This window comes from Lissotriton helveticus, chromosome 2_1 (assembly GCF_964261635.1).
Source record: "Lissotriton helveticus chromosome 2_1, aLisHel1.1, whole genome shotgun sequence".
Taxonomy (NCBI): domain Eukaryota; kingdom Metazoa; phylum Chordata; class Amphibia; order Caudata; family Salamandridae; genus Lissotriton; species Lissotriton helveticus.
The window spans coordinates 1,576,708,508-1,576,732,838 of NC_136059.1; the positions used below are offsets into that span (position 1 = coordinate 1,576,708,508).

At 42.0% G+C, this 24,331-nt stretch overlaps 1 protein-coding gene across 1 annotated transcript in view; it reads left to right on the forward strand.

Annotated features, from left to right (window-relative positions):
* SLC26A1 (solute carrier family 26 member 1) overlaps nucleotides 1-24,331 on the forward strand; it is a 435,468-nt gene that overhangs the window by 355,533 nt on the left and 55,604 nt on the right. The window contains exon 2 of the mRNA XM_078676549.1: nucleotides 10,981-11,623. Within this exon, the coding sequence (XP_078532675.1) occupies nucleotides 11,003-11,623 (621 nt within the window). The 5' untranslated portion in view covers nucleotides 10,981-11,002. The remainder of the gene's footprint in view (nucleotides 1-10,980; nucleotides 11,624-24,331) is intronic.

The window sequence follows — 24,331 nt, forward strand, 5'->3', positions numbered from 1 at the left end:
ATTTCAAATTCAAATCCAGAGTATTGATCCATTTTAGAAAGTCCTCAAGGAGCAACTCTCCGCCCTTCCAAATCAAGAGGACGTCATCAATATACCTCCTCCATAGTCCTATGGAGGAGGCAAAAGGGCTGTTCAAGGGCAAGATGTGTTTGGCTTCAAAATCATAGACCTAGAGTCCGGCCACACTCGGGGCAAAAGTACTGCACATCAAAGTGCCCGTACATTGGAGGAAGAGGTTGCCTTTGTATTAAAAAAAGTTCTCTTTTAGCGCCAAGGTGGCACAATCCAGGATAAATTCCTTGGGTGTTTGTTAGTCCCAAACGACAGAGTCTAGGGCTATCCCCAGGACCCTGCTGGTGTCGTCCTGGGGAATGCTCGTGTATAGGCTTTCTATATCAAGGGTTACCAGTATCACTGAACCTTCTTCAAATATTACATCCTGTAATAGTTGCAAAAGACTCTTGGTATCTTTCAAATATGTGGGAGTATTTTGAATGATTGGTTTTAGGAAATAGTCGCAAAAGCGTGACAGTGGTTCCAAAAGTGAACCAATTCCTGATACGATGGGTCGACCAGGTGGGGGTATTTTCTTTTTGTGCGTTTTTGGTAGTGTCTAAGTATGGTATCACACTATCCCCTGCAGTCAGGAACTCAGATTTGTGTTTAGAGATGTGTCCATTGTCTTCAGCTCCTTCGACCAGGTTGTTAATGCTGGCCTTTAGCTCAGGTGTGAAGGCATTAGCCATGATCTCCATATTTGAGCAGTTCAGGGAGCGTGATACTAGAAAGAAATCAATGCGGGAATCTGACCTAAATTGGCTGGAATAATAGGTAAACTGTTTTGCAACCCCATGAGGCCTTCTCCAAGGATCCTGTTTAATAAGATCTATTAACTTCTTAGTCCCAGGTTTCATCTGCCTTTTTGTCTTATTAGATGTATCTAATTGCAGATCCTGAATAAAATTTAAATCTCCTCCTAAAATGATTGGGACTAGCGCCACTCTTGCTCTATCATTAATACTTTTGAGCACCACAAAGTCATCCACAACGGTTGCATAGTAATTGACCAAATTCACCCAATTACCCTCCATCTTTACCTGCATCCAGATCCATCTACCATAAGGATCTCTATCAACTTGAACAATTTCAAAATGTAAACCTTGTCCAAGATAGATAGCCACCCCTCGAATTGCTGCCTGAGCTGAAGCAAAATAGGCATTAGAAAAATATTTTGGCATAAACAGTTTAGGTTGATTAGTTTTGAGATGGGTCTCTTGCAACAATAAAATTTGGGAGAAAAGGTTGCCAACCATCTTATCAAGCCACCATACTTTTTCTTGTTCAAAATACCATTTACATTAATGGAAATAATACGAGCATTAGTACCCATTTTTCACCTTATTGTTCAAAATTACATCAGTAAACATACCCTTTTTCAAATTATACTGTTTTACAAAATTCTGGTTATCGCTTCTCCTTTTCTCTTTTAGCTTACTTTTTATATATAAACTATTCTGCTCATTCATTTTTTTACACCACCACCCTTACCCTGTGCAGCAACCCAAAACCAGCCCTCCCCGAGAACCCCGTGACCCAAACCCTTAGCAGAAGGGGCATTTCCCGCCTTACCCTCTTCTGACCCATCTTGGGTCCCCTTCATGACGGGTGCCATGGTATTGCACCCTGATGTGATCGCCCCCCCACTCCACCCTAGAAGGAGAAAAAAGAGAAATTGTTATTGTTATTGTTATTTTTGATTTGTATCGCGCCCACTCACCTGCAGGTGTCTAGGCGCTCGGAAATCGATGATAAAACAATAACTTGGCAATCACAAAGAGGCATCCCGTAGCCTATATCGCACTCATAGATCTTCCAAACAGCAGTGTTTTTAGCACCTTTCTAAACCGTAGGAGATTCCCTTCCCTGCGCAGCGTCTCAGGTAGTGTGTTCCATAACTGAGGAACTAACACAGAGAAGGCTCTCCCTCCCTTGGTTACAAGTTTGTACCGGGACAGACCAACAACTGAGAGTCTGAAGATCTCAGGTTTCTCATTGGACTGTACACCACCAAGCGATCTTAAATGTAGGCGGGTGCCAGACCGTATATTGCCTTATGAGCTGTGCACAAATTCTTAAATTCCACACGCTCTTTAATAGGGAGCCAGTGCAGGCTCTTTAACAGTGGGGATGCTTTAGATCGTCTTGGTAGCCTGAAGATGAGACGTGCAGCATCGTTCATAACGACCTGTAGCCTATTTGTTAGAGTTTTCGGCAGGCCGAGATAGAGGGCATTCCCGGAATCTAAGCTCGAGATCACCGTGGCCTCTACGATAGAGCGCATCATAGATTGGGAGAGAACGGGGGCTAGCTTCCGTAGCTGTCGAATGATGTTGGTGCTGCTTCCCACCACAGAAGAGATCTGACTAACCATTGATAGATCGCAATCCAGCTTGATCCCCAGGCTCTTTACATTCAGGCTAGGTTTTGGAGCCGGGCCTAACTCCACAGGCCAATAGAGGTCACACCATGGTGAGGTGGCAGATGGAATCACCAGTACCTCGGTCTTATCTGGGTTGATTTTCAGAAGATTTTCCATCATCCATTGAACAGTGTACCTCAAGATGTTCTGGGCTTGGAGTTGTGCGGCACTGGTGTTATCGGCACTCAGCAACAGCTGTGTGTCGTCCGCATAATTAAATACTGTACAGCCCATGCACGCCAGGGAAGCAATCAGAGATTGCAGGTAGAGATTGAATAGAAGTGGGGACAGGGCCGAGCCCTGAGGCACCCCACATTCTAGAGTCCCCACCTCAGAGATTTCATCCCCAAGTTGTATCCTTTGGGTCCTTCCCAAGAGGAAGGATTGCAACCAGCTGAGGGCCAGGCCTTTGATCCCGAAGTCACTCAATCTCTCCAGAAGCAGGGCGAAGGAACAAAAAAAAGAAAAAGAAACCCCCAATTTGTACCTTTTTACTTGTCCTTCGTAATTTGCTGCAGAAGTTCCTGTGCTTCATCCAGATTTGAAAACATATGAAACTTCCCTTGAACTAGGACTCGCAATTTTGACTGTTGGGCAATAGCTGCTTGAGCCCCCTGTGCCTTGAATAAATAAACGAGTTTAACAAAATCCTTTCAGCGACATTCAGCCGCAGCGCTCATATCTGAAAAGATGCGGCAAAGAGGGACCTCTCGTGTTGAAAATTGTTTTTTATTAATTGCCCTGGTCAGTATTTGCTCCTTAATATGATAATCTTCAAAATTCACTAAAATAGTTCTGGGAAGTTTGGAATTAGGAAGTGGCTGTACTGGAACTCTATGGGCCCGGGTGATTGTAAGGTCCCCAGAGATATCAGGAAGGACTGTGTCTTTTTTAAAGGACTCTACCCATTGAGCCGGTTGTGATCCTTCACACCCCTCCGGAACACCTACCAGACAAAGATTAGTCTAGCATGAGTGATTTCCCAACTCTTCCAATTTCAATTCCAGCGAGTACTTTTGCTTCTTATCCTCTGAAACCTGCAGCTGAATTGAGGTCATCTGGTCCTCCAATGGAGAAATTCTTGACTCGGCCTCCTGCAGATGAGATGGTATAGCCCCCGTTGCCTCTTCAATTTTTGATAATCGTGTATGTAGTGCTGCGATTTCGGCTGCCTGAGTAGCTTTCATCTCCCCGATCTCCTCTAATATGAGCCTAAGCACACTTTTTATATCGCACTGAAAACTGAGTCCTGAGCCAGCTGCAGAACCCAATGAAGAGCCGATGCAGATCATGTTGCATATATTTTAATAGCTTCAAAAGCCACTTCCTTAGTGCCTTTAGATGTTTCTGTGGATAACGCAAGAGGAGAAGACTGCCTTATTGGGTGGAAGAATAGAGGAGCCTCGCTAGTAAAAGCTGTAGAGGAGGGCTGTAGTTGATCAATTTGTACAGCTTTTACGCCTTGAGTATCCTGCTTAGAAGGGCTGCTGTGGAGGAGAGAGAGGAGGCTGCATTAAAGATTGAGAGGGCTTTGTTTTCTTGAAAATTCCATACTCCTTGTTCTTGCCTGGCATCAAGCAGGGGGGGGGGTTATTTGCATATCATCTGAATTTTCCATTGGAGGAATTTTATCCCGATTTGCTATCTCCAAGGCTGTGCCAACACTGTTACTCTCTATGCCCAGAATAGTTGAATTTGTCGCTGCTTGACAAGCATTGTCTGATCTATCCTGTGGACCCCCATGACCACCTTCGCTTTGCTCTGGGCAGTCCTCCTCTGAACTTGAGGAATTAGCTATGGTAGTAGAGCCTCTATGATTTGTTTGCACTCACTCCCTTTCTGCTTTTGACGCGCCGTGAGCCGTTTTCATTTTCACATTGCAATTTTTTGATTTAGGGGGCATACTTGAATCTGACTGAGTAGGGGTAGTGGGGTTTTTAGTATGCTCCCCATTGTATTAAAGCCGGTGCAGTACTTTTACTGAAGAACACCCCCTGTGTATCTTTTCCCTTAACTTTAAAGAGAATTGTTCTTCCCCTTTCCCAACTCTCCCTGCTTCCAATATTGCTGGTATCTAAAATGAAAAAAAAACAGAAGAAAAACAGCTTTTAGGGAGTTTTGGGGTTAAAGTGCCAGGCAGCAACAATATATCACTATGAAAAATTCCAGCCCTCCAAGCTTTCAAAAGACCGGCATAATATCATACCAGGAGTTTAGCAGCACCGTCTCTCCACGAGCCTCAGGAAGGCACAGCAGCTAAATGGCAGCAATGTATCCAAGTATTAGCCTTGACTCAGCTGAAGACGCCGTGCAGAACCTCCCACCATTGCAGCTCTCGTGGTTTCCAAGGGCCAGATGTAGGTAATTCGTATTTACCGATTCATAAATACCGAATTTTACCGATTCGGTATTTATGAATCGGTAAATATGAAGGTGTGACATGTAGGTAAAATCGGTAATTGAATTACCAATTCTGTAAAAATCGGTATTTACCGAATCGGTAAATACCGATTCGGTAATGCCCATTGATTCCTATGGGCATTGAAGCCCATAGGAATCAATGGGCATTACCGAATCGGTATTTACCGATTCGGTAAATACCGATTCCAGCAAGGGTGCAGGGGGTGTCACTTTGACACCCTCTAGCACCCCAAATACTGGCATGTGTGCCATGTGGCAGACAGACATGCCCTAAGGGCATGTCTGTCTGTCACATGGCATAGGTGTGCATGCACACATGTGCATGCACACCTGGATTCAGTATTTTACCAACCAATTGGATTGGGTGGTAAAATACCGAATCTGTAAGGCCTTAGGGACTCTGAAGAGTCCCACCTACCTCCCGAAGTTACCGAATTGGTAAAATTACCGATTCGGTATTTTACCGATTCGGTAAATTTACCGATTCTGTAAATTTACCGAATCGGTAAATTTAGCCCCCTACATACCAAAAACCCATTTACCGGTCGGTAACGGCCAAAATCGGCCGTTACCGGTCGGTAAATGGCCACCTTCATCTGGCCCCAAGTCTCAAACAGGACAGGACAGGACTGAAACAATGTATCCGGTGTTGGAACTTCAGCTGGGCAGAGCAGCTTCAAAGGCTCCGACTTCTCCAAGACCCTCAAGGCAGTCAAATCCACAGGCGGCAACACTGTATCAGCTTGCTTGCTGAAACACCATGCTTCTCACCACCATTGTGTCTCTCTCCTCTCTTGTCCTTAAAGGTAAGGGGCGGGGCCGTGATCAACTGGCTATGCGCAGGCGGGATCTGCCATAGCCTCAGTTGTGATGCGTTTGATGACACCTTTTTCTAATATGCCAATTTAAAGTGCTTCTAATGGTCCACGAGCAGTGTTAATTCTTCAAGGATTTTACTGCTCCTCAATTGGATGTGGCCAACAAAATTACCATTTAAGCTATAAAGCCTGTTAGGCTCTCCAATGAAAATGAGACGCTTATTAAAAAGAAACCATGAAGGGATATTAAAGGTTCACTTCTTTGCAGATAGCAAAATTATGTGGCTAGGATTAGTCAATTAATCACTTAAACAAAGATATGGCATAAAGCTCAGAATAAAATGCAAGAAGTGAATAAGCAGAACCAGATATAGATCAGCTGTAAAAAAAAAAATCTAAGTTATAAATCAGAAGTCAGATTGAACACTTGCTGCCTTTTAAACATCAAGGAGATTGAGTCCAAAACCCCCAAGAAGGAACTTATTTTATAGCACGTTCTACAATGGAGGTCATACATTCCATATTCAATACATTCAATGCGCCAAGACACCCCTGTGTATTCACACACTCAATAAATATCATTAACATAACATACCAATACAATTGTGCAAGAGTCACACGGTTTAAACCAGTCCATCAGGGAGAAAATAATACAGTTCCTGGGCTCACCATCTGAACATGTTCCACAGATTAACAAAATGTAGTTCCCATCCCTGGTGCTCTTTGGGCACCTATATGGTTAATAAAAATCCCTTTTCTTAATTTACAATGGCATGTTCTTATGAAGAATCTCACAGTGGTCCTGATATATGACCCGTCCAAACAATTCACTCTCACTGGAACATTCATTGTGCTACAGAACTCATCACTCACCGCGCTGATACACTTTGTACACGGCTGCCTTCTTTAACATTTCACAGACGACTAAGTTCATGTTACTAGCAAATGGTTATTGATAATAAAGTCTGTAGAAGGCTTTTAACATAGATTCGAGACCGTAAGGCCCCTTATTGGACCTTCTCTGACTGACTCCAGGTGATTCCTTCAACTGTAGAGGTGAGAGCATTACAAAAGCTGAAAAGCCCACTTTGGAAGAACATTCCTTCCTGCTAAGCTACTCGTTTCATTTAGGTCCTGCCCGCCCACTTCCATTCCTTGTTTCAGGAAGTGTCCATACAAGTGTGACCTCGAGCCTTCCATTGATGCTTTAGGCTTTCCTTCTCCTATTTTTTATTTTATTTAGTAGCCTATTTCCTTATTATGGGAAGTAGAACTACTGTCTTGTTCATGTGTTTTTCTTTTTAGAGGAGATAGTACTTATTTCCCTAGTGCGTGATATGCTTGTTGAGGGCATGCTTCGATCGGTTGTTTCGCTTTTTAGCTGATGCATGAATCAGACATGGAGGTGAATGTTTCTAAAGTAGTGAATGCCGCCTGAAAAGAGGTCAGCATGAAGAATCTTTCATACGTAGCACAAAAAAGCCAACTGAGCAATATATATTTCTAGACAAGTTTTCTATAAAGTTTCACAGGCCACAAAAACATCAGTAAAAATGTGCAGTAAATAATATCAAGTTGGAGAGAAAATTTAGACATATTTATATTCATTTCCACTCTGCAATGGTTTCACGAGCCCATTAATGCGCTGGTTGCCAAGCACTGCAGACCAGGCCATGGAGAGTGAAATGTCTGAACATGTGTGAAAAATTCCAAAAATTCTAAGTATGTCTAAGAAAGGTGAGGAAAGGTCAAGAAATAAGAAAGCTGCCGAGATTATCAACAAAGAGAAATTAATGAATTTCTGGCAGAGTAAAAAAGGTGTTTCTGTGGACATTAATAATAATAATCCTGTATATGTAAAGCGCACCTGTAGTAGGTTTCCCGGCGCTGGGGGCCAACGAGAAGATTTAGCAAGTTATTGCCCAGAGTCACATGGTGCTGGGCAGACCACTGCCGCCGGTGCCAGGAATCGAACCGTGATCCCCAACATCCGGCGTTAGTCGCCCTGGCCACTGAGCCACACCTCCTCCTGTTCACCATGTTGAATAGAATGAGATTGTAGGTTCGCAATGGAATGTGAAAATCATCACATACAGGCCCCTAAGACTGTGCAAACTGGGTTAGACTGGACAGTAGGGCAACCAGATAGTGCCAGAAGGGCTTGACAGATCAGGTCAGTGTATGGGCCTATGTTTTGGCTATTTGCGGGCCTATTTTATGGTCTGGTAGGCTGGTATTTACTGTTGATTTCGTTGATAACAAAACAAATCTATGCAGTATTTCTTGCGAAACACTTATATAGCGTTATCTTTACAAGTTCAAAACTTGCCCGATGTGCAAACATACGTCACGTTTTTTTTTCTTTCTCATTCACTATGGGGTCATTTTAATTTTGGTGCCAAGGCATATACTTTGTCACTGTCCGACCCTGTCTGCATATGCAAATATGTCGCTCTAACATCGTGTTGACTGCATTGGGAAACTAATTTATTCCAAGATATCCATTTTTAAAGTAATCAATATCTTTCTTCATTCCTCACGTTTTAACCGTGTTTTCAAAACGACAGTTACCCATATTTTAGTCTTCACATCATTCATAAAGTTTTCTCCTCACGTCTTTTTACTTGTGGAACACACTTGTTTCCTTGATTTTTTTTCTTGATTTTTTCTTGCTTTTTGTCTTTTTTCTGTTTGCTCTCCATCCTAGTTTCTATCATCCTTCATTGTGACATGCCTCCAGCAGCGGTCGGTGCAGGTAAGCGCAGTGGGGTAGGGCAGGAGGGGGGAACTTGACAGATGACGGAATAGGGAAAATTAATAAATAAATCCCATTCCGTCGTCTGTCGACATCCCCTCGCCCTGCCCCGCCTCACCACGCTTACCTGTTCTGACCACACCTGCCTGTCCCCCCTCTTTATTTATTTCGTCCTCACATGCCTTCTTCCCTTTGCTCCTTACTCCTCCCCATCTTCTTCCACCCACCTTCTTTCAATTCTGTATTTCTTACTCCCTTCCTTCCACAATGCTTCTCTCCTTCTCTCGTTCTGTCCTTTCTTTCTGTCTGCAGTGCTTCTGTATTTCTTCCCTCCCTTCATTGTACTCTTATCTTCATCCCCTCTATCCTTCAGTATAACATTCTTTCATTTACATGTCATTCAATATTTCTTCTTTCCTTCCCTACATCCCTTTCTTCTTCCTTTTCATTCATTATCACTTTCTTCTTTCTTCATTTCATACTTCCTTCCTTCTTACTCTCCTTAGTTACGCTTCCTTTCAGCCATCTTTGGTTGCTTTCTATCATCCTTCCTTCGTTAGTCCTCTCCCACCTTCCTTGCATCATTCTTCATCTTCCTCCTTTCTATTCCTTGTCACTTGATTCTATTTTCTTCCAAACCATTATTTTTGTGTTCCTTCATTCGATCTTTCCTTCCCCTTTCCCTCTCTACTTTCTATTCTCATAATCTCCCTCCCTTCTCTCCTTTCAATCATCGTTCTTTTCTTGATGTCATCCTTCTTTCCTTTGTCCCTGCCATCCATTCTTCACTCCTTTCTCTTTTTATTCCTTCGTCCTTCCTTTGATTGTTCCTTCCCTCTTTTCTCCATCCTTTCTCCTGTCTTTCTTTCTTTCTCTTTCTTTCTTTCTTTCTTTCTTTCTTTCTTTCTTTCTTTCTTTCTTCCTTTCTTTCTTTCTCCTCTCCCTTCAATATTCCTTTCCATCCATCCATTCTTCCATTGTTGTTTACATAATTACTTCCTCATTGTCAATGCTTCTCCCTTTTTTCCTTCTTTCTTGAACTTCCTTGAACTTTCTTTATATATTTTATCACATTGTTCTTTTATTTATTCTTTTCCTCCTTTCCAGTTTCCCTTTTCATACTTTCATTTCTACCCCCCTTTCCCTGCTTTCATCTGCCCTTACTATTTTCTTCCTCTTTTTAACTCCATCTTATTTTCACATTTATTACATTCTTTGTTGCTTTTTTCCTTCTGCCCTCCTGGGTTTATTTTGGTCTTTCTGCCTCCTTTTTCGCCATACCTTTTTTCGTCTCTCATTGCCTTTTTCTAATCCTTCCCTCATTTTATCATTTCTTCCTTTGTTCCTTCGCTCTTTCCTTCCAAGCGTCCTTCTTTAGTTTCTCATTGTTATTCCCGTTCATCCCCCCACCTGCAAGCGACCTTAAAATTTGAAAAATAAAACGATAATAAAACGTGTTTATTATCGTTTTCATTTTCCTTTCCTGCCGCATCTTGTTGACGGGGCCTTCGCCGGGGGGAGGGGGGCAGTCAGAGGGTTAGTAGTGGCACTGCACTCAGTGCGAATGACGGTTTGGCTGTCTGTCTCTGGACAGCAAAACCGTGAAGTGCACTGACATCTCCCCAATCTGATCTGTGTTGTCAAGTTGAGAGAATAGCAGGCGTACGCTCCCAGTCCCCTTTGGAGCGGAAAACAAGCACGCTCAGGCCAATCACAGCGCTTCTCACATGCTGGTACCAGCACAAGAGAAGTGCTGGGATTGGCAGCAGGGGAGCCTAGGAGCCTCAGCAGAAAGGAGAAAAGCGGTGATCAGCGAGGAGAAGGTAAGGTCCATTTTTCTTTATTTTTGTCGTCTGTCCATCCCCCCACTTCACACCCTTCCCATGTTCCACCACTCTGCCGTGAGAGCAGCCTCTACTGGCCTTTTCGGTAGCCCAGCGCTAAAGGAGGCATCCTGCACCATGGTGCAAGGGTGCCTCCGTTGCATGCAGGATAGGTTTTTGTGGAGGAAAGGGCACCTTTCTGCACAAAAGCAATCCAGAGAGACATTTTCCTCTTTCTGCAAAGTTCAGCACCCCAGAAAGAGAAAAAACTAGGAGAAAAACATATTTCTTCTTGTTACACATTATCTCGGGAGGCGTATGAATGTGGCGTTTCCTCAGGTTTACATCACTTTGTAAATGTGGGGCAGCATCATATTCCAAGGGTGTTGCATGGGAGAGCCAAATGCAATGCTCATGGAACACCTCAAGGGGCACAGAGTAAAGTGACGCAGTGATTTGCGGTGCGTCCCCTTACTCATGAATTATGAGGCCACTCAAAGCCACGCAGGGTGGCTTTGCATGGTTTCATATGTCTTCATGAGAGCCCTATGTCAAGCATGTACCATTTTATGTAGTGCAAAAGTGATGCAGGGTTCCCTTCTCATAAATGAGCCTGCAGTCTGAAAATACATATGTTATGAAATGTATTATGAAGTAATTATTATCTGTTTCGTTTTCTTCCAGCCAAAAAGAAAATAAAGAGAAAATGAATGGACAAATTGAAACCAGTCAGACAGACAGCGAACCATATTGCCCTGTTCTCATGAAAAGGAAGGTTAAAATCAAAACAAAGGTGCAAGCATCCATCAAATCGAAAGTGAAAAAGAACTGCACATGGACGACAAAGCGACTGAAAAACATGATTTTGGATTTCTTCCCAGTAATACGGTGGCTTCCAAAATATAAGTGCAAGGAATACATTTGGGGTGATGTTATGTCCGGCCTTATCATTGGAATTATTTTAGTACCCCAAGCAATAGCTTATTCGCTGCTCGCCGGGCTCCAGCCCATATATAGCCTTTACACCTCCTTTTTCGCGAATGTTATTTACTTCTTCATGGGCACCTCCCGCCATGTCTCTGTGGGTATTTTCAGTTTGCTCAGTTTGATGGTAGGGCAGGTTGTGGACCGGGAAATGCAACTGGCTGGGTTTGATCTCAACGATGACGTCAGCAGTTCAGCCAGTGCCATGCATAGCTGGAACGGAAGTGACTCTAATGCAACTGCTTTCAACTTCAGTATCAGTGAGCTGAGCATAGAGTGTGGGAAGGAATGCTATGCCATCAGCATTGCCACTGCTCTAACCTTTGTTGCAGGATTTTATCAGGTAACTTTCTTTTTATCATATAGGAATGTTTACTTATTTTATTATTATGCTTATTTCAAAGACATTTTCTTATAGAAATATAAATCATTAAACGGCTGTGCAATTTATAAATACAATGTCCTCCAAAATCATATTCAATAGAATAGACTAATACAGGAAATGCATGTACCATAAATCAAATATAGTCTAGTCCACTCATAAAATGTATAACATTACAATACAATGCACTCTATCTTTACATCAGCTTCCCTTGAGAAACTTCCTCTAATATGACAACAATCTTTTTCTGAATTAGTTCAGTGTATCTTGCAATGCCAGTTCCATTATCTTTTTTTTTTAATGTTTTTTATTTGCATCAAATGAACACAAAGAAAAAAAGTCATGATAAACAAAATCCATCTACACAGATTTCAATAGAGTCATAGGAAAAACATTAAGCATTTCATTAGTCATAAGCAGTAAAGTGATCATACAGAATAAAAAACAAATAATAGAGAAAACGGTAAGTAAAGTATACTATTTTTAAGACATAAATAATCCCCAGATTCTGTCAGTTTTTCGTTTAGCCCGGAGGCCCTTTGAAATAGCAAGGGTGATCTCCATAGTATAAATTTCCTTAACTAAGCACCACCATTCCATAACAATTGGTGGATTTTTCTGAATCCAAGCTCTAGCAATATTAAGTCTTGCGCAAGTAACTAATATATTCAACAAATCACTAAATGTACTAGAACCCCCACATATACCAATCAACACATCAGTTGGTGAAAAAGAAATAGGTTCAGTAAGTCTATTAGAAACCACCTTAACTATTCCATCCCAATATTCACTAAGATGAGGGCAAGAAAAAAACATGTGAACAATATCAGCACCACTTAGATCGCATTTAGGGCATTTCGTACGTTCACTATAGTTATTATTACTTGCCCATTTAAGAATTCTCTCGGGGGTATGATATAATTGACATACAGTTTTAAACATTTGTAATTTAAGGCTAGAAGAATGAACTGATGTATTTAGACTCTTAAGAGATAAAGTAATTAGATCAGGTGGTACATTTAAAGCTAATATTCTGTTCCATTTCTCAGTTAGTTTTATGATGTCGCTAGTGTTAAAGTCAGAAAATATCTTATATCCTATGCTAATCATGGCTTTGTCTGATTCTCTATAAATACAGTCCCAAAAATCAGAATCTATTACCATAGTGAGTTCTAATTTCTTCACCAAATAATCTCTAATCTGATAGTATTTAAACCTAGCCAGTTCTGATAAATTATAACATTGCTTTATTTTTTCAAAAGCCATAAATCCTTGATGATCATACAAATCTCCCAAGAGCTTAATACCAGATTCTAAGTATAATCGGCATGTTGAATCCTGAAAAATTAAAGGAAAGCCTGGATTACCCCATAAAGGTGTTTTATATTGTAAGCAAGAAATATTACATTTATTCATGATGGAACGCCAGATATTAACGGTATCTCGTACCGTCTTAAATTTAACCCTTTTGAAATAATTAGGGTAATTTAATCTATAAATAAACATATTAGCATCTTGTCCGAGTAAGAATTTATGAAAATGCAAACATTTGTCAAAAACTGTTAAACTACGAAAGCGAACCAAAAAAGCCGACCAATAATATAGCTTGAAATCCGGGAGAGCCAGACCTCCTTGACTAAACGGAGGTTTGAGTGAGGAGACGGCTCGTCGGGCTTTTTTATACCCCTATATAAAACTACTAATATTTCCTTCTAATCTAAGAAAATAAGAATTGTTTACGCGTAGAGGAATTGCACGAAATAAATATAGGTATTTTGGCAAGATTTTCATTTTAATTAAATTTATTCGGCCAATAATACTAAGTGGTAATTTATGCAATTTCTTAAATTGCATAGCAGTCTCTTTTAATAATATTTCATAATTTAGTGCTACAATTGAGTCAATATCCGAAGAGATTTTGACACCCAGATACGTTGCGACACCGCAAATTCCTGGAGTGGGAACAGACAGCTGGTAATTCGTAACAATTTGAGTTTTAATGGTGTTAAGTCTATAGCCAGAGACTGAGCCATATATACCTGCTTCAATTATGATACCTTTCAAGGCTTGAGGCACATCCGAGGAGAACACTGCTACGTCATCCGCATATACAGTAATGTCAAGCTTGTTTGAGCCATTGAAGAATGGGTTGATTAGGGCTTGGCGTTGTAGTGCAATTAAAAAAAGGTTCCATACCTAAAGCAAAAAGAAGGGGTGATAATGGACACCTCTGTCTTGTCCCCCTCTTAATTGGGAACATAGGAGAGCATTTTCCCATATAAGATACTTTGCCCGCAGGATTATCATAAAGTGATTGAATCCATCTCAGAAATTGGCCACTAATACCAAATGCTTGCAAGGCTACCCATAAAAAGCCCCACCCCACTCGGTCAAATGCTTTTTCTGCATCTAGTAGAATCATACCGAGTGGGGCGGACTGAGTCCGTGCAGCATCAAAAGCGGAAATGGCCATATTAATATGCGCTGTAGTATTGCGTTTTGGAATAAATCCATGTTGCTGAAAAGATACAAGCTGAGACATAACTGGCGCGAGCCTAGTAGCCAATATTTTGGCGAAGATTTTAGCATCGCTGTTGATAAGCGAGATTGGTCTGTATGAGCCTCTCTCTTGAGGTATTTTACCCTTTTTTAAAAAGAAGATAATTTGAGTTAGATTCCAAGATCTAGGTGCCTGTTGCCCATTACCTATAGCACGGATCACGGCCCACATGCATCATTGTTACATTTTGCACTTCCTAATTTGCGAAAAATAAGGAATCGCAAATTAAGAAGTGCAAAATGCTATGCATCATTATTTTCGGTATTCATTTGTGATTCGGTAAAAATTGCAATTTTTACCGAATCCCAAATGAATACCGAATTCTTAAGTTAATTTTCGCAATTCCCATTGATTCCTATGGGCCAAAAGGCCCATAGGAGTGAATGGGAAGGCATCAGCAAATTGCGAGTGGCACTTTGAAAATTTCATGGGTGCAGGGGGGGGTCCAAAGGACCCCCCCATGCACCCCTGAAATGTATTTTTCGCATCATGTTTCACACACACACATGTCCTAAGGACATGTGTGTGTGAAACATGAATGTTGAAAAAAAAACATTTCAGGATTTTAAACACTTTTTCCAAATTTACCGAGTGGTTCAACCACTCGGTAAATTTGGCACCCTAATTGCGAATTTGCACTTCTAAAAGTAATGATGCATTGCTTTTAAGAAATCGCACATCTGCGACTTCTTAAAAGCACCCGCAATTTTAGAACTCGCAAAAATGTTACGAATTCTAAAATTGCTTCATGCATCCCAAAAAGCACTTTTGCATTCGCAAACGGCCGATTTTAAGGAATTGCACCGTTTGCGACTACAAAAATGCTTGATGCATGTGGGCCCACTTCCTTTAATAAAGGTGTCAGGTCCTCGGCACAGTATTTATATAATTCCAAAGGGATAGAATCCTCCCCTACTGCTTTCCCTGTTGCTAGGGAGTTAATAGCGTCCCTAATTTCTATTGCTGTAATGTCTTCCCCTAGTTGTACAGATTGTTCCGGTTCTAAGGTTCTAACCATATTAAGCTCTATATAATTTTTAATGCGATCCTCCGAGGTTGTAGTCTCTGGTGTATATAGAGCTTGATAAAAGGAGGCAAATTGTAGCAATATTAATTTAGAGTCGCAAAATAGTTGATTATTATCTCCTTTAATTTCTTTAACTATGTTCTGTGATCGATCTTCAGCAACTTTATAGGCCAAAAGGTTACCAATCTTATCACCGTTTTCATATTGATCAAGTTGATATTTTTTTAATTTGTTAATACTCTTGGCCCTGAGAAAATCCTTTAATGCAATTTTAAGTTCAATTAGTTTAAAATTAAGTATATCTAAATTCGATGCCCCATCGGACAGAGCTTCTGATAGCTGAAGCTCAATATCACGAATTTCTCTAAGCCTTTTCTCATTTAGATTTCGATGTTCTTTATTTTGTCGCCAGATATATTGTTGTGTGAATCCGCGTATGCTAGCCTTACAAGCATCCCAGACTATCAATGGTTGGCTAGATTGTATATTTATATCGATGAATTCTTTTATGTGTTCTTTAAGTTGATTCACAAACCCATAATCAGTAAACAGATATCTTGGAAATGAGAAAAGACGAGGAGAAAACTCTTCAGCTGTGACCTCGAAAGTCAAAGAAATTGGATTGTGATTTGAGGTTACCCTTGGATATATAGCCATTGAGCAGTTACTGAGGATAAAGTCTGAAACCCAGATCATATCTATACGTGAGCATAGCTTATGAGCGGCAGAATAATATGTATAACCAGCTAGCTTGTGATTTAAACATCTCCAAGAATCTTTCAGGAAATGAGTAGTCGCTAGGTCCAGAATTGCAGCTCTAGTTTTCCTCATTCTCTGGAAGGAATTTTTCCTAGTTGTATCTAGGTTGTAATTCATATTACAATTAAAATCACCCAATACAATGTATTCCCCTCCCCATCCAAGCAATTCTATATTAATCTGATCAATAAAAGTTGGTTCATCTTGATTTGACGCATAAACCCCGCATATTGTAAATTTTCGACCTCCCACCTTTATCTGAGCTATAGCCCATCTACCAGCTTTGTCAGTTAGTGTCTTGAGTGTCTCACCCTTCAAACCTTTATGCTTTAAGATCGCCACCCCCCGAATTGAAGCATTAAATTTAGTACAAACCATAATATCATATCCTAGTTGTTTAAGCAAATGTCTATCTTTGTAAGCTATAGGGGTTTCAGTAAATACCACGATTTGAGGGTTGTACATCTTCAACTCCTCATACACAAGACTCCTCTTTACTCTATTGTTTAAGCCCGAAACGTTCCAAGCTAAGCATTTTATTCGATGCATTTCGAATAGTATATATCCCTATCTGTATGACCTCTATAACCTCCATAACACATTAAATCAGCGTTATAGTTCTTCTTATTTTATATATTTTATGTCTTTTGATGCATTTTTTACCCCCAAGCATATCTTCCTCTTCCCCACCCCACACTCTACACTGACCACCCCCCCATCCAATAGTTACCTGCAGGTCCCCCCCTTAGCCCGGCTGCCGCTATATTGGCAGCCATCGAGCGGATTTAGCCGCTTATAGGGCCCAGGCGTTCAGAAAATATCAAAAGAGCCATACTTAATAATGATCACTATCTTAAAATGACCCATTACCATCCAATCAGAAAAGAAACAAATCAGTCTGGCAAAAAACCGGAGTGAATAATAATAGAGCAAGAAATCATAGTATCAAAAAGAAACACAAGAAAGTACGTGAGGATAACATTTGTCAATATCCTGATCATTTTCCCAGTCTCCAAGTGGCAATAGCAGCTTCAAACTCATGCACTTCCAAGAAAAAATAGGACCGGCCATTTTTGATTATTTTCAGTTTTGCTGGTTCCTGTAAGAAAGCTTGACATCCCAGCTCCTTAATCGGATCAATGAATTGTTTCAGTTTCCAGCGTCGTTCAAAGGAAAGTTTGCTTAAGTCAGAACGAACAAAGAAAATAACTGAGTCGATGGTCACGGGAGTATTTGGCCGTGCTTTTATTGATATGGCTTGGCGAAGCAAATAGTTGCCTATATATATCAAAATTGGTTGAGGAAATTTACCACTCTTATCCCTTTGAACTAGGGGTAGTCTATGAGCACGTTGGATCTGGGAGTCCCAATCCCAATCTACTAAATCAGGAAAAGCTTTTTGAAACAGTTGGATAATAAATGCTCTAGGATCAGCTCCCTCAGCTCCCTCCGCAATACCAAAGACACGTAAGTTTTGCCTCCGTTGTCTATTTTCTAAATCTTCAAGTTTAGCCAGTTCCATTATCAAAATATTTAACTGAGAATGAAGTGGCTAGTGCTTCACATGGAATTATAACTAGCTATTTTTTAAAGTGGGTGAAGGGATTTTTTCTCTCATCCAGAAAGAGTAGGCAATCTAAAAGAAGATGAGTTATGCTGCATTTAACTCTCATTTCACATATACAATATTATTATTCAAACAAATTCTGGGGCATATTACCAAGCATAAGTGAAAAGTATCGCTAAGCTTGGTTAGCGGCTATATTTATATCGCCGTGCTTCGCCCATTTTTATCGCTTAGGAGCCTTGCTATTACCAAGGTTTAGCCCCTAAGCGATAAAAATTGGCCGAAATGCATGAATATCGCTGAAAAGTCAGCGATATTCATGCATTACCGAGCAAATGCTCTTAGCCATGTTATCCACCTACCATTGGATAACATGGCTAAGAACTGCTCTGGGCAGGCGTTAGCTTTTGGAGATAATTGGTAATAGGAGTTAGTGATGTTAGCGACTGTTTCCAGTCGCTAACATCTTGGCACGCCCACTTTGCATGTCATTAGCGATATATATTGGTGACATGCAAAGTGGGCCCCCAGAAGCTCGCTATCTCCTACTAGCTGTCGCTAACTGGTGTTAGCGACAGCTAGGTAATAGGGCGATTAAATTATCGCCGCTTTAGCGGGAAAAATTCCCACTAAAGTGGTGATAAGGCCCTTGGTAATATGCCCCTCTATCCCTGAGACCAGGTATTCTCCATAACAGGTTAATTCAAATGTGGATTTGTAGCATTTGTTTCCGGACGCGTTTGTCAGGAATTTGAGATGAATAAAGAAAGATCCCTTCCGATGCTAAACTTTGAAAATAATGTACCACAAACTTTTTGATCGAAAGATAGTTTCTCGCTTTAAATTTTGTTTTTTTTTAACAGTCCCTTAGCCATTGAAAAAAATCTCTATATATTGATAATATATGTTCCTAGATCTGAGTTAACAACAGCATTTTAGAACAAGCATTGGAAATGCAATAGGTCTTGCATTAGGAAAGTTTGAGCTATTGGTCTTATAAATTAAATTCTTTTTTATTTATGTGTTAAATAGCTAAATTAATAGCTCTGTCATTTACAATGCCAATAGTTATAACTTTCGCAAATGTGACACCTATAACATTTGTAATGCTACATGTTTTTTATTTACGTGACTTAGATGTATTAATATTACAAATAACAATGGCTTATATTTTTTTTGTTAAATTAATTGTTAAATAATTTATTTAATTTGTAATGGCAATAGCTTAAACTTTTGTAAATAACTTTTGTGAAGATTATATTCAGTGTTTTTTATTGTGACGAAAATCCAAGAACAGAAGTGAATTATTAACATCTTTTTTGTGATTTGTAATAAAGCTTGAAAGCTTGAAAACAGCTTGAAACAGTGTCGCCTGTCGTGAACTGAGGGCTGTAACTCACTGTGTAATGCACTATGTAAAGGCGACCACAAAATACAGAAACTGTGAATTGAACTTTACAGGAAATGGGAGCCGAACAATGGGGAGAGGGAGGGCGGGGTGATTTATGCTTCCAGATTATGAGGTGGAAGTGCTCTGGTGAATACACCGCCCCCTCCCCACAGTTGCAAGTCAAACTTGAGCGAAGAGAAGAACATGCAGTGTTGCAGATCCTGAGCTAACTTTTGTTTACCTTTGTCAGTGGCAGTGTAATCCCTGTCAAAGATTGCATGTTGTTTTTTATTTATTATTTACTTTGTGTTTCAGCCTGCCGCTAGTTGTGCTAGTTGTGTGCGTGTGTGTCTGAGTGGGAGTATTCACTCACTCGCTCATCTTACATGAAACCGAGCTGCATAAAGCCTTGGGGAGTCCTCAATACTTAGGAACCTCCGCTGTCACAATACTAAGGAAACAAGCTTGGCAATGAAGCCAGCTGGTTTAAAAGTGGGAAGGCTGTCGTTTCTCTAACATCCAAGATAACATAAAGCACAGAGTGATGTTACCATAGTGTAGCCCACTTCTTGGTAAAGTCAGTGGCAAATAACAAGACGGTTGATGCATCATAATCCTGTTCATGGGCAAAAGCTGGATCAAGGTTATCCAGGCAAAGAACTGGTCACGGGCCACTAGTGCGTGATCGCTCATTTTAATGAACCAAAAATAGCTCCCCTTAATACACTGCTGCCAGGTGAGGCTTGCTACCTTCTTTTTGTAGCCTTTCCTGCCTGTCTCCTGACTTACGGAGACGTTTTTTTTTCAAATGAATTGTGAATCGGCAGCAGCTATTTGGCCATTTGTGTGGTTGCATAGCAGCAAAGAAGAAACACATTTAACTGCTCCTGGAAAAGGCAGAGAATGTCCTTGTCAAAGCTCTAGGCGAACTAAGTATTTAATTACTCTTCTATTCCCTGAGTACTTTAGCATACAAAATTACATAAAAATACATCCTACGCAAGAGTTTGTGATATTTCTTGTATGTGGCAGAAAATATGCTGCACATGCTTTCCTTGTGATGGGAAATCATAACACTCCTTGGATGCCGCTAGTTGTGCTAATTGTGTGCGTGTGTGTCTGAGTGGGAGTATTCATGTGAGTGTGAGTGTGTGTGCATGTGTGTGTGTGTGTGTGTCTGAGTGTGCATGTGGGTGTGTGTATGTGAGTGCATGCATGTGAATCTGTTTGCAAGTTCATGCGTGTGTGTGTCTGTGTGTGAGTGCATGCGTGTGTGTGTGTGTGTGTGTGTGTGTGTGTGTCTGTGTGTGTGAAGAATTCTCTCATGCCGTATATGCTTTCCTTGTGATGGGAAATCATACCACTCCTTGGATGCCGCTAGTTGTGCTAGTTGTGTGCATGTGTGTCTGAGTGGGAGTATTCATGTGAGTGTGAGTGTGTGTGCATGTGTGTGTGTGTGTGTGTGTCTGAGTGTGCATGTGGGTGTGTGTATGTGAGTGCATGCATGTGAATCTGTTTGCAAGTTCATGCGTGTGTGTGTCTGTGTGTGAGTGCGTGCGTGTGTGTCTGTGTGTGAAGAATTCTCTCATGCTGTATTTTGAGTAAGCTTTTGTGTATGCTGTCTATGTTTGTAAGCGATGCTTTTAAAAAACAAGACGGAGGGAAGGCAGAGAAGGGGAGGGGGAGGAGAAATGCGACACGGCGGGCAGGGGAGGATGCCGATAGTTGTGCTAGTTGTGTGCGTGTGTGTCTGAGTGGGAGTATTCATGTGAGTGTGAGTGGGTGTGCATGTGTGTGTGTGTGTGTGTGTGTGTCTGAGTGTGCATGTGGGTGTGTGTATGTGAGTGCATGCATGTGAGTCTGTTTGCAAGTGCATGCGTGTGTGTGTCTGTGTGTGAGTGCATGCGTGTGTGTCTGTGTGTGTGAAGAATTCTCTCATGCTGTATTTTAAGAAAGCTTTTGTGTATGCTGTCTATGTTTGTAAGAGCTGCGTTTAAAAAACAAGACCGAGGGAAGGCATAGAAGGGGAGGGGGGAGGAGAAATGCGACACGGCGGGCAGGGGAGGGGGCGGAGCGGGTAAAAAAAAACAAGACGGAGGGAAGGCAGAGAAAGGGAGGGGGGAGGAGAAATGCGACACGGCGGGCAGGGGAGGGGACAGAGCGGGGAGAGCGGCGATGAGGGTGTGAAGCAGCAGGGGCCTTTGAAGTGAAGCTAAGCTTCACTTCAAAGGTGTGGGAGGAGTGCTGCTGGGGAACAGATGGCGATTTGATGATGTGCACGCGCATTTTAGGTCAATGCGCTTGCGCATTGACCTAAAAGCGCACGGGCACAGCATCAAATCGCCAGTCAATCGCCAGTCTAGGTAAAGCTTATTTAAGACCCTATAGTCTCGCTCTGCTCAATGCGCATGCGCATTGAGAGGCGAGACCTAAAAAGGTGAGTAAGTTTGTCGGAATGATTCAGTACACCCCTCAATATTTTCACTGAGATTATATCTCTGCCCTGACTCTTTAGTAGTGAAACAAGCATTTGCAATGCAATAGGTATCACATTTACAAGAGTTTAAGCTATTGGCATTGCAAATGGCAATGCCTTTTATTTAGGTTTTAAAAACGAAAAAAAAGCCATTGTCATTTACAATGTCAATAGCTCAAACTCGCGTAAATGTGAGACCTATTGCATTGCAAATGCTTGTTTAGGTAAAAGTGCCTGCCTTTCACCACAACGAAACAAAGCCTCTTGTGTGGTGCCTGGCTCCAGGCTGGCCTGCTTGGTTTCACAGTCTAGGGCAACACATATAAATAGTCATGCTATATGGGGACATGCTTAAATGATTAAAAATATATTTCCACCTTTGTGGACATTTGTGATCACCCCCTTCTGGATTCGCGCCAGTGCCCCTGGGGCTAACTACTCAATCACAGCATGTTGCAGACGTTAATAGGCAATTCGTACACATCAACCCCCCTCTCCTGGGATTTGAACTCACACGAAGATAATTCTGAAGACAGCACACAAACCACTGTGTTATAGCTGCGGCAGCTGGTTTCCACCAGCTGCCGCAGCAACACAACAGTGACATGCCAGATTCTGGGTAGATGTCCTACCATGACAAAAACTAGCTACCTGGCTAATTAAGTAAGGAAGCGGTATAAATTCTATGTGTTACGGAAAGCAGCGGCAAACAAAAAGTATTGTACAGAGTTCCCCAGTGGGAGCTAGTGGTTTAGCTCGGTTAGTCTTTTCTCTCAATAGTTATGACAGGTAACGTGCATGGTGTAGACCCTTTTCAGAATGTAAGGATACCTCACACAGGTTATCGACAGGACAACAACTGTTGTCCCAGTCGATGACCGTCCAGCGTCATCATTGGTATCCTGCTCCTACGGCAGGCTGGCGGTGCAATGCCCGTCGGGCAGCAAGGGGAGCTGCACTTTAGTGGAGATCTTTTATTCTGAGCCAACGGGTGTGTGTGTGTGAGGGGCCTGAGGAGTGCAATAGTGAGCAAGGGGGTGTGTGTGTCTAAAAAAAGTCAGTCGAGTCCTTTGGGAATGATTTTAATGATCAGGCTCGCTGCTTTAGTAAAAATAAGGGGTATTAAGGAGTGATGGACAATGGGACCAGTCCTTATTCAACCCTTGATGTGAATGCGGTCGACATGTTTCTTGCCATAAGGGCAATTCGTCAGGACCTTAGTGCTCATATGATTGCTGGAATCCTCTTAGCTAAGAAGACCCCAATATACGACCTGTTTAGTGTCGTACAGAATTGGTTCCATGCGCGGGACCTCCTGGGAACTAGAGAAAAATAAACAGACATTGATGATGTTAAAGTGTGGTGTAAACAAATTACATCAAAAAGTGCCTGTATTCCAAGTGATTTAAAATGAGTGCCCAGTGAAGTAAACACTGCTATGTCATACCAAAGTTGAGTGGTACTATGAGAGAAAAGTGGTTAATCAATACAGAGCGCGCAGAGGACACGTTCTGTGTTTGGGCTGTCATGCTTATCCATTATAGCATGCATCTAGGTGAAAAGGCTGGGCTCACGGCTATGTAGCGTGCTGAGTCGGGTGTGACACCAAATTCATGGCCATTGATAATGTTACACCCTAATACAGGCCGGTGGTGTGAGGAGCCTATGTTTAAAAATATGTATATGTCGACTAAGAAGTTTAGCCACATAACCCAAAGAAACCGCAAGTATAAAACCGCTCGGGTGGAGTTTGACACTCTGTCTCTAAGTGAGGTTGGTGCTGGCGTGATGGTCGTGATCACCAGCAAGTATTGAAAACAAACAGAATGCCCTGATCGACAAGTGCGCGTGATCAAGGGCAGAGTCAGAATCAATGATGCGCTTACCCGTTATGATTACTCCTGGGGGCCTCACGAGCTGTCCAGGTGGGGCCAGCAGCGAGAGAGGGGTACCTGCAGGGAGAGTAAGGCAACCCAGCGGGATCGTTTTAGACAAATATATATATATGCGCCTCCACGCAGAGCCCCGCGTGTAGGGGGCCAGCTCAGAAGTGACTTGCCGCGCGGCTGGCAGGGAGCACGCGGATTGTCAAGGATCGGCTCGACACCTTACCTCAAAGGTCGCTGATGGCAGGCATCTCAGCACCTACCCATCCCACGGTGAACCGAAGTCCGGACAGCCAGCAGAGTAGTTGGGCTAAGTCCGGTGCAGATAAGGGAGAGTTGCGCGCGCACCAGGGGGGCGTGTCCCTCCGGTTGCTAGGCACCGGCACGCCGGACTGGAGAGCAAAGAGGGGTTAGCTCAAACCAGCGAGGCTAACGCGTTGCAATGCGGGGGCCATCTTGGAACGGGCAGATTAATCTGGTCTGTTTGTCATACTGGTAATAGTGTGGGGGTGGACAAACGTCCAGTTGATAACTATCTGGCGAGGGTAGGTCAGGGCACCCCATCATTCAATCCCAGTTCATCGCACTGTAATCGATGTACCCATCTTTGTTCGAGTCTGAAGAGGGCTTGTTGGTTGAAGTTTGGTAGACTCTCAAGGACAGTCCACCTGATGTTTTCTGGGAGATGATGATTTTCTTTGCAATGTTCATACAGTTTGGTGTGTGATTTGTGACATCGAATGTTGCTGTTGTGCTCCATTATTCGATGTTTAACTGGGCGCATGGTCATCCCAATGTACGACAGATCGCATGGGCAAATCAGCACATAAATACATCTGGAACTGTTACAGTTGGTATGTTTGTTCATTGTCCATGTGTAGTTGCCTTGGAGTACAATGGTCTTGCCTTGGATGGTCTGGGGGCATACAACGCAGGACCCACAGCGATAGTGTCCAGTAACTGGAGGAAGGTCCCAGAGAGTATTGACAACTTGAGTGTTGGTT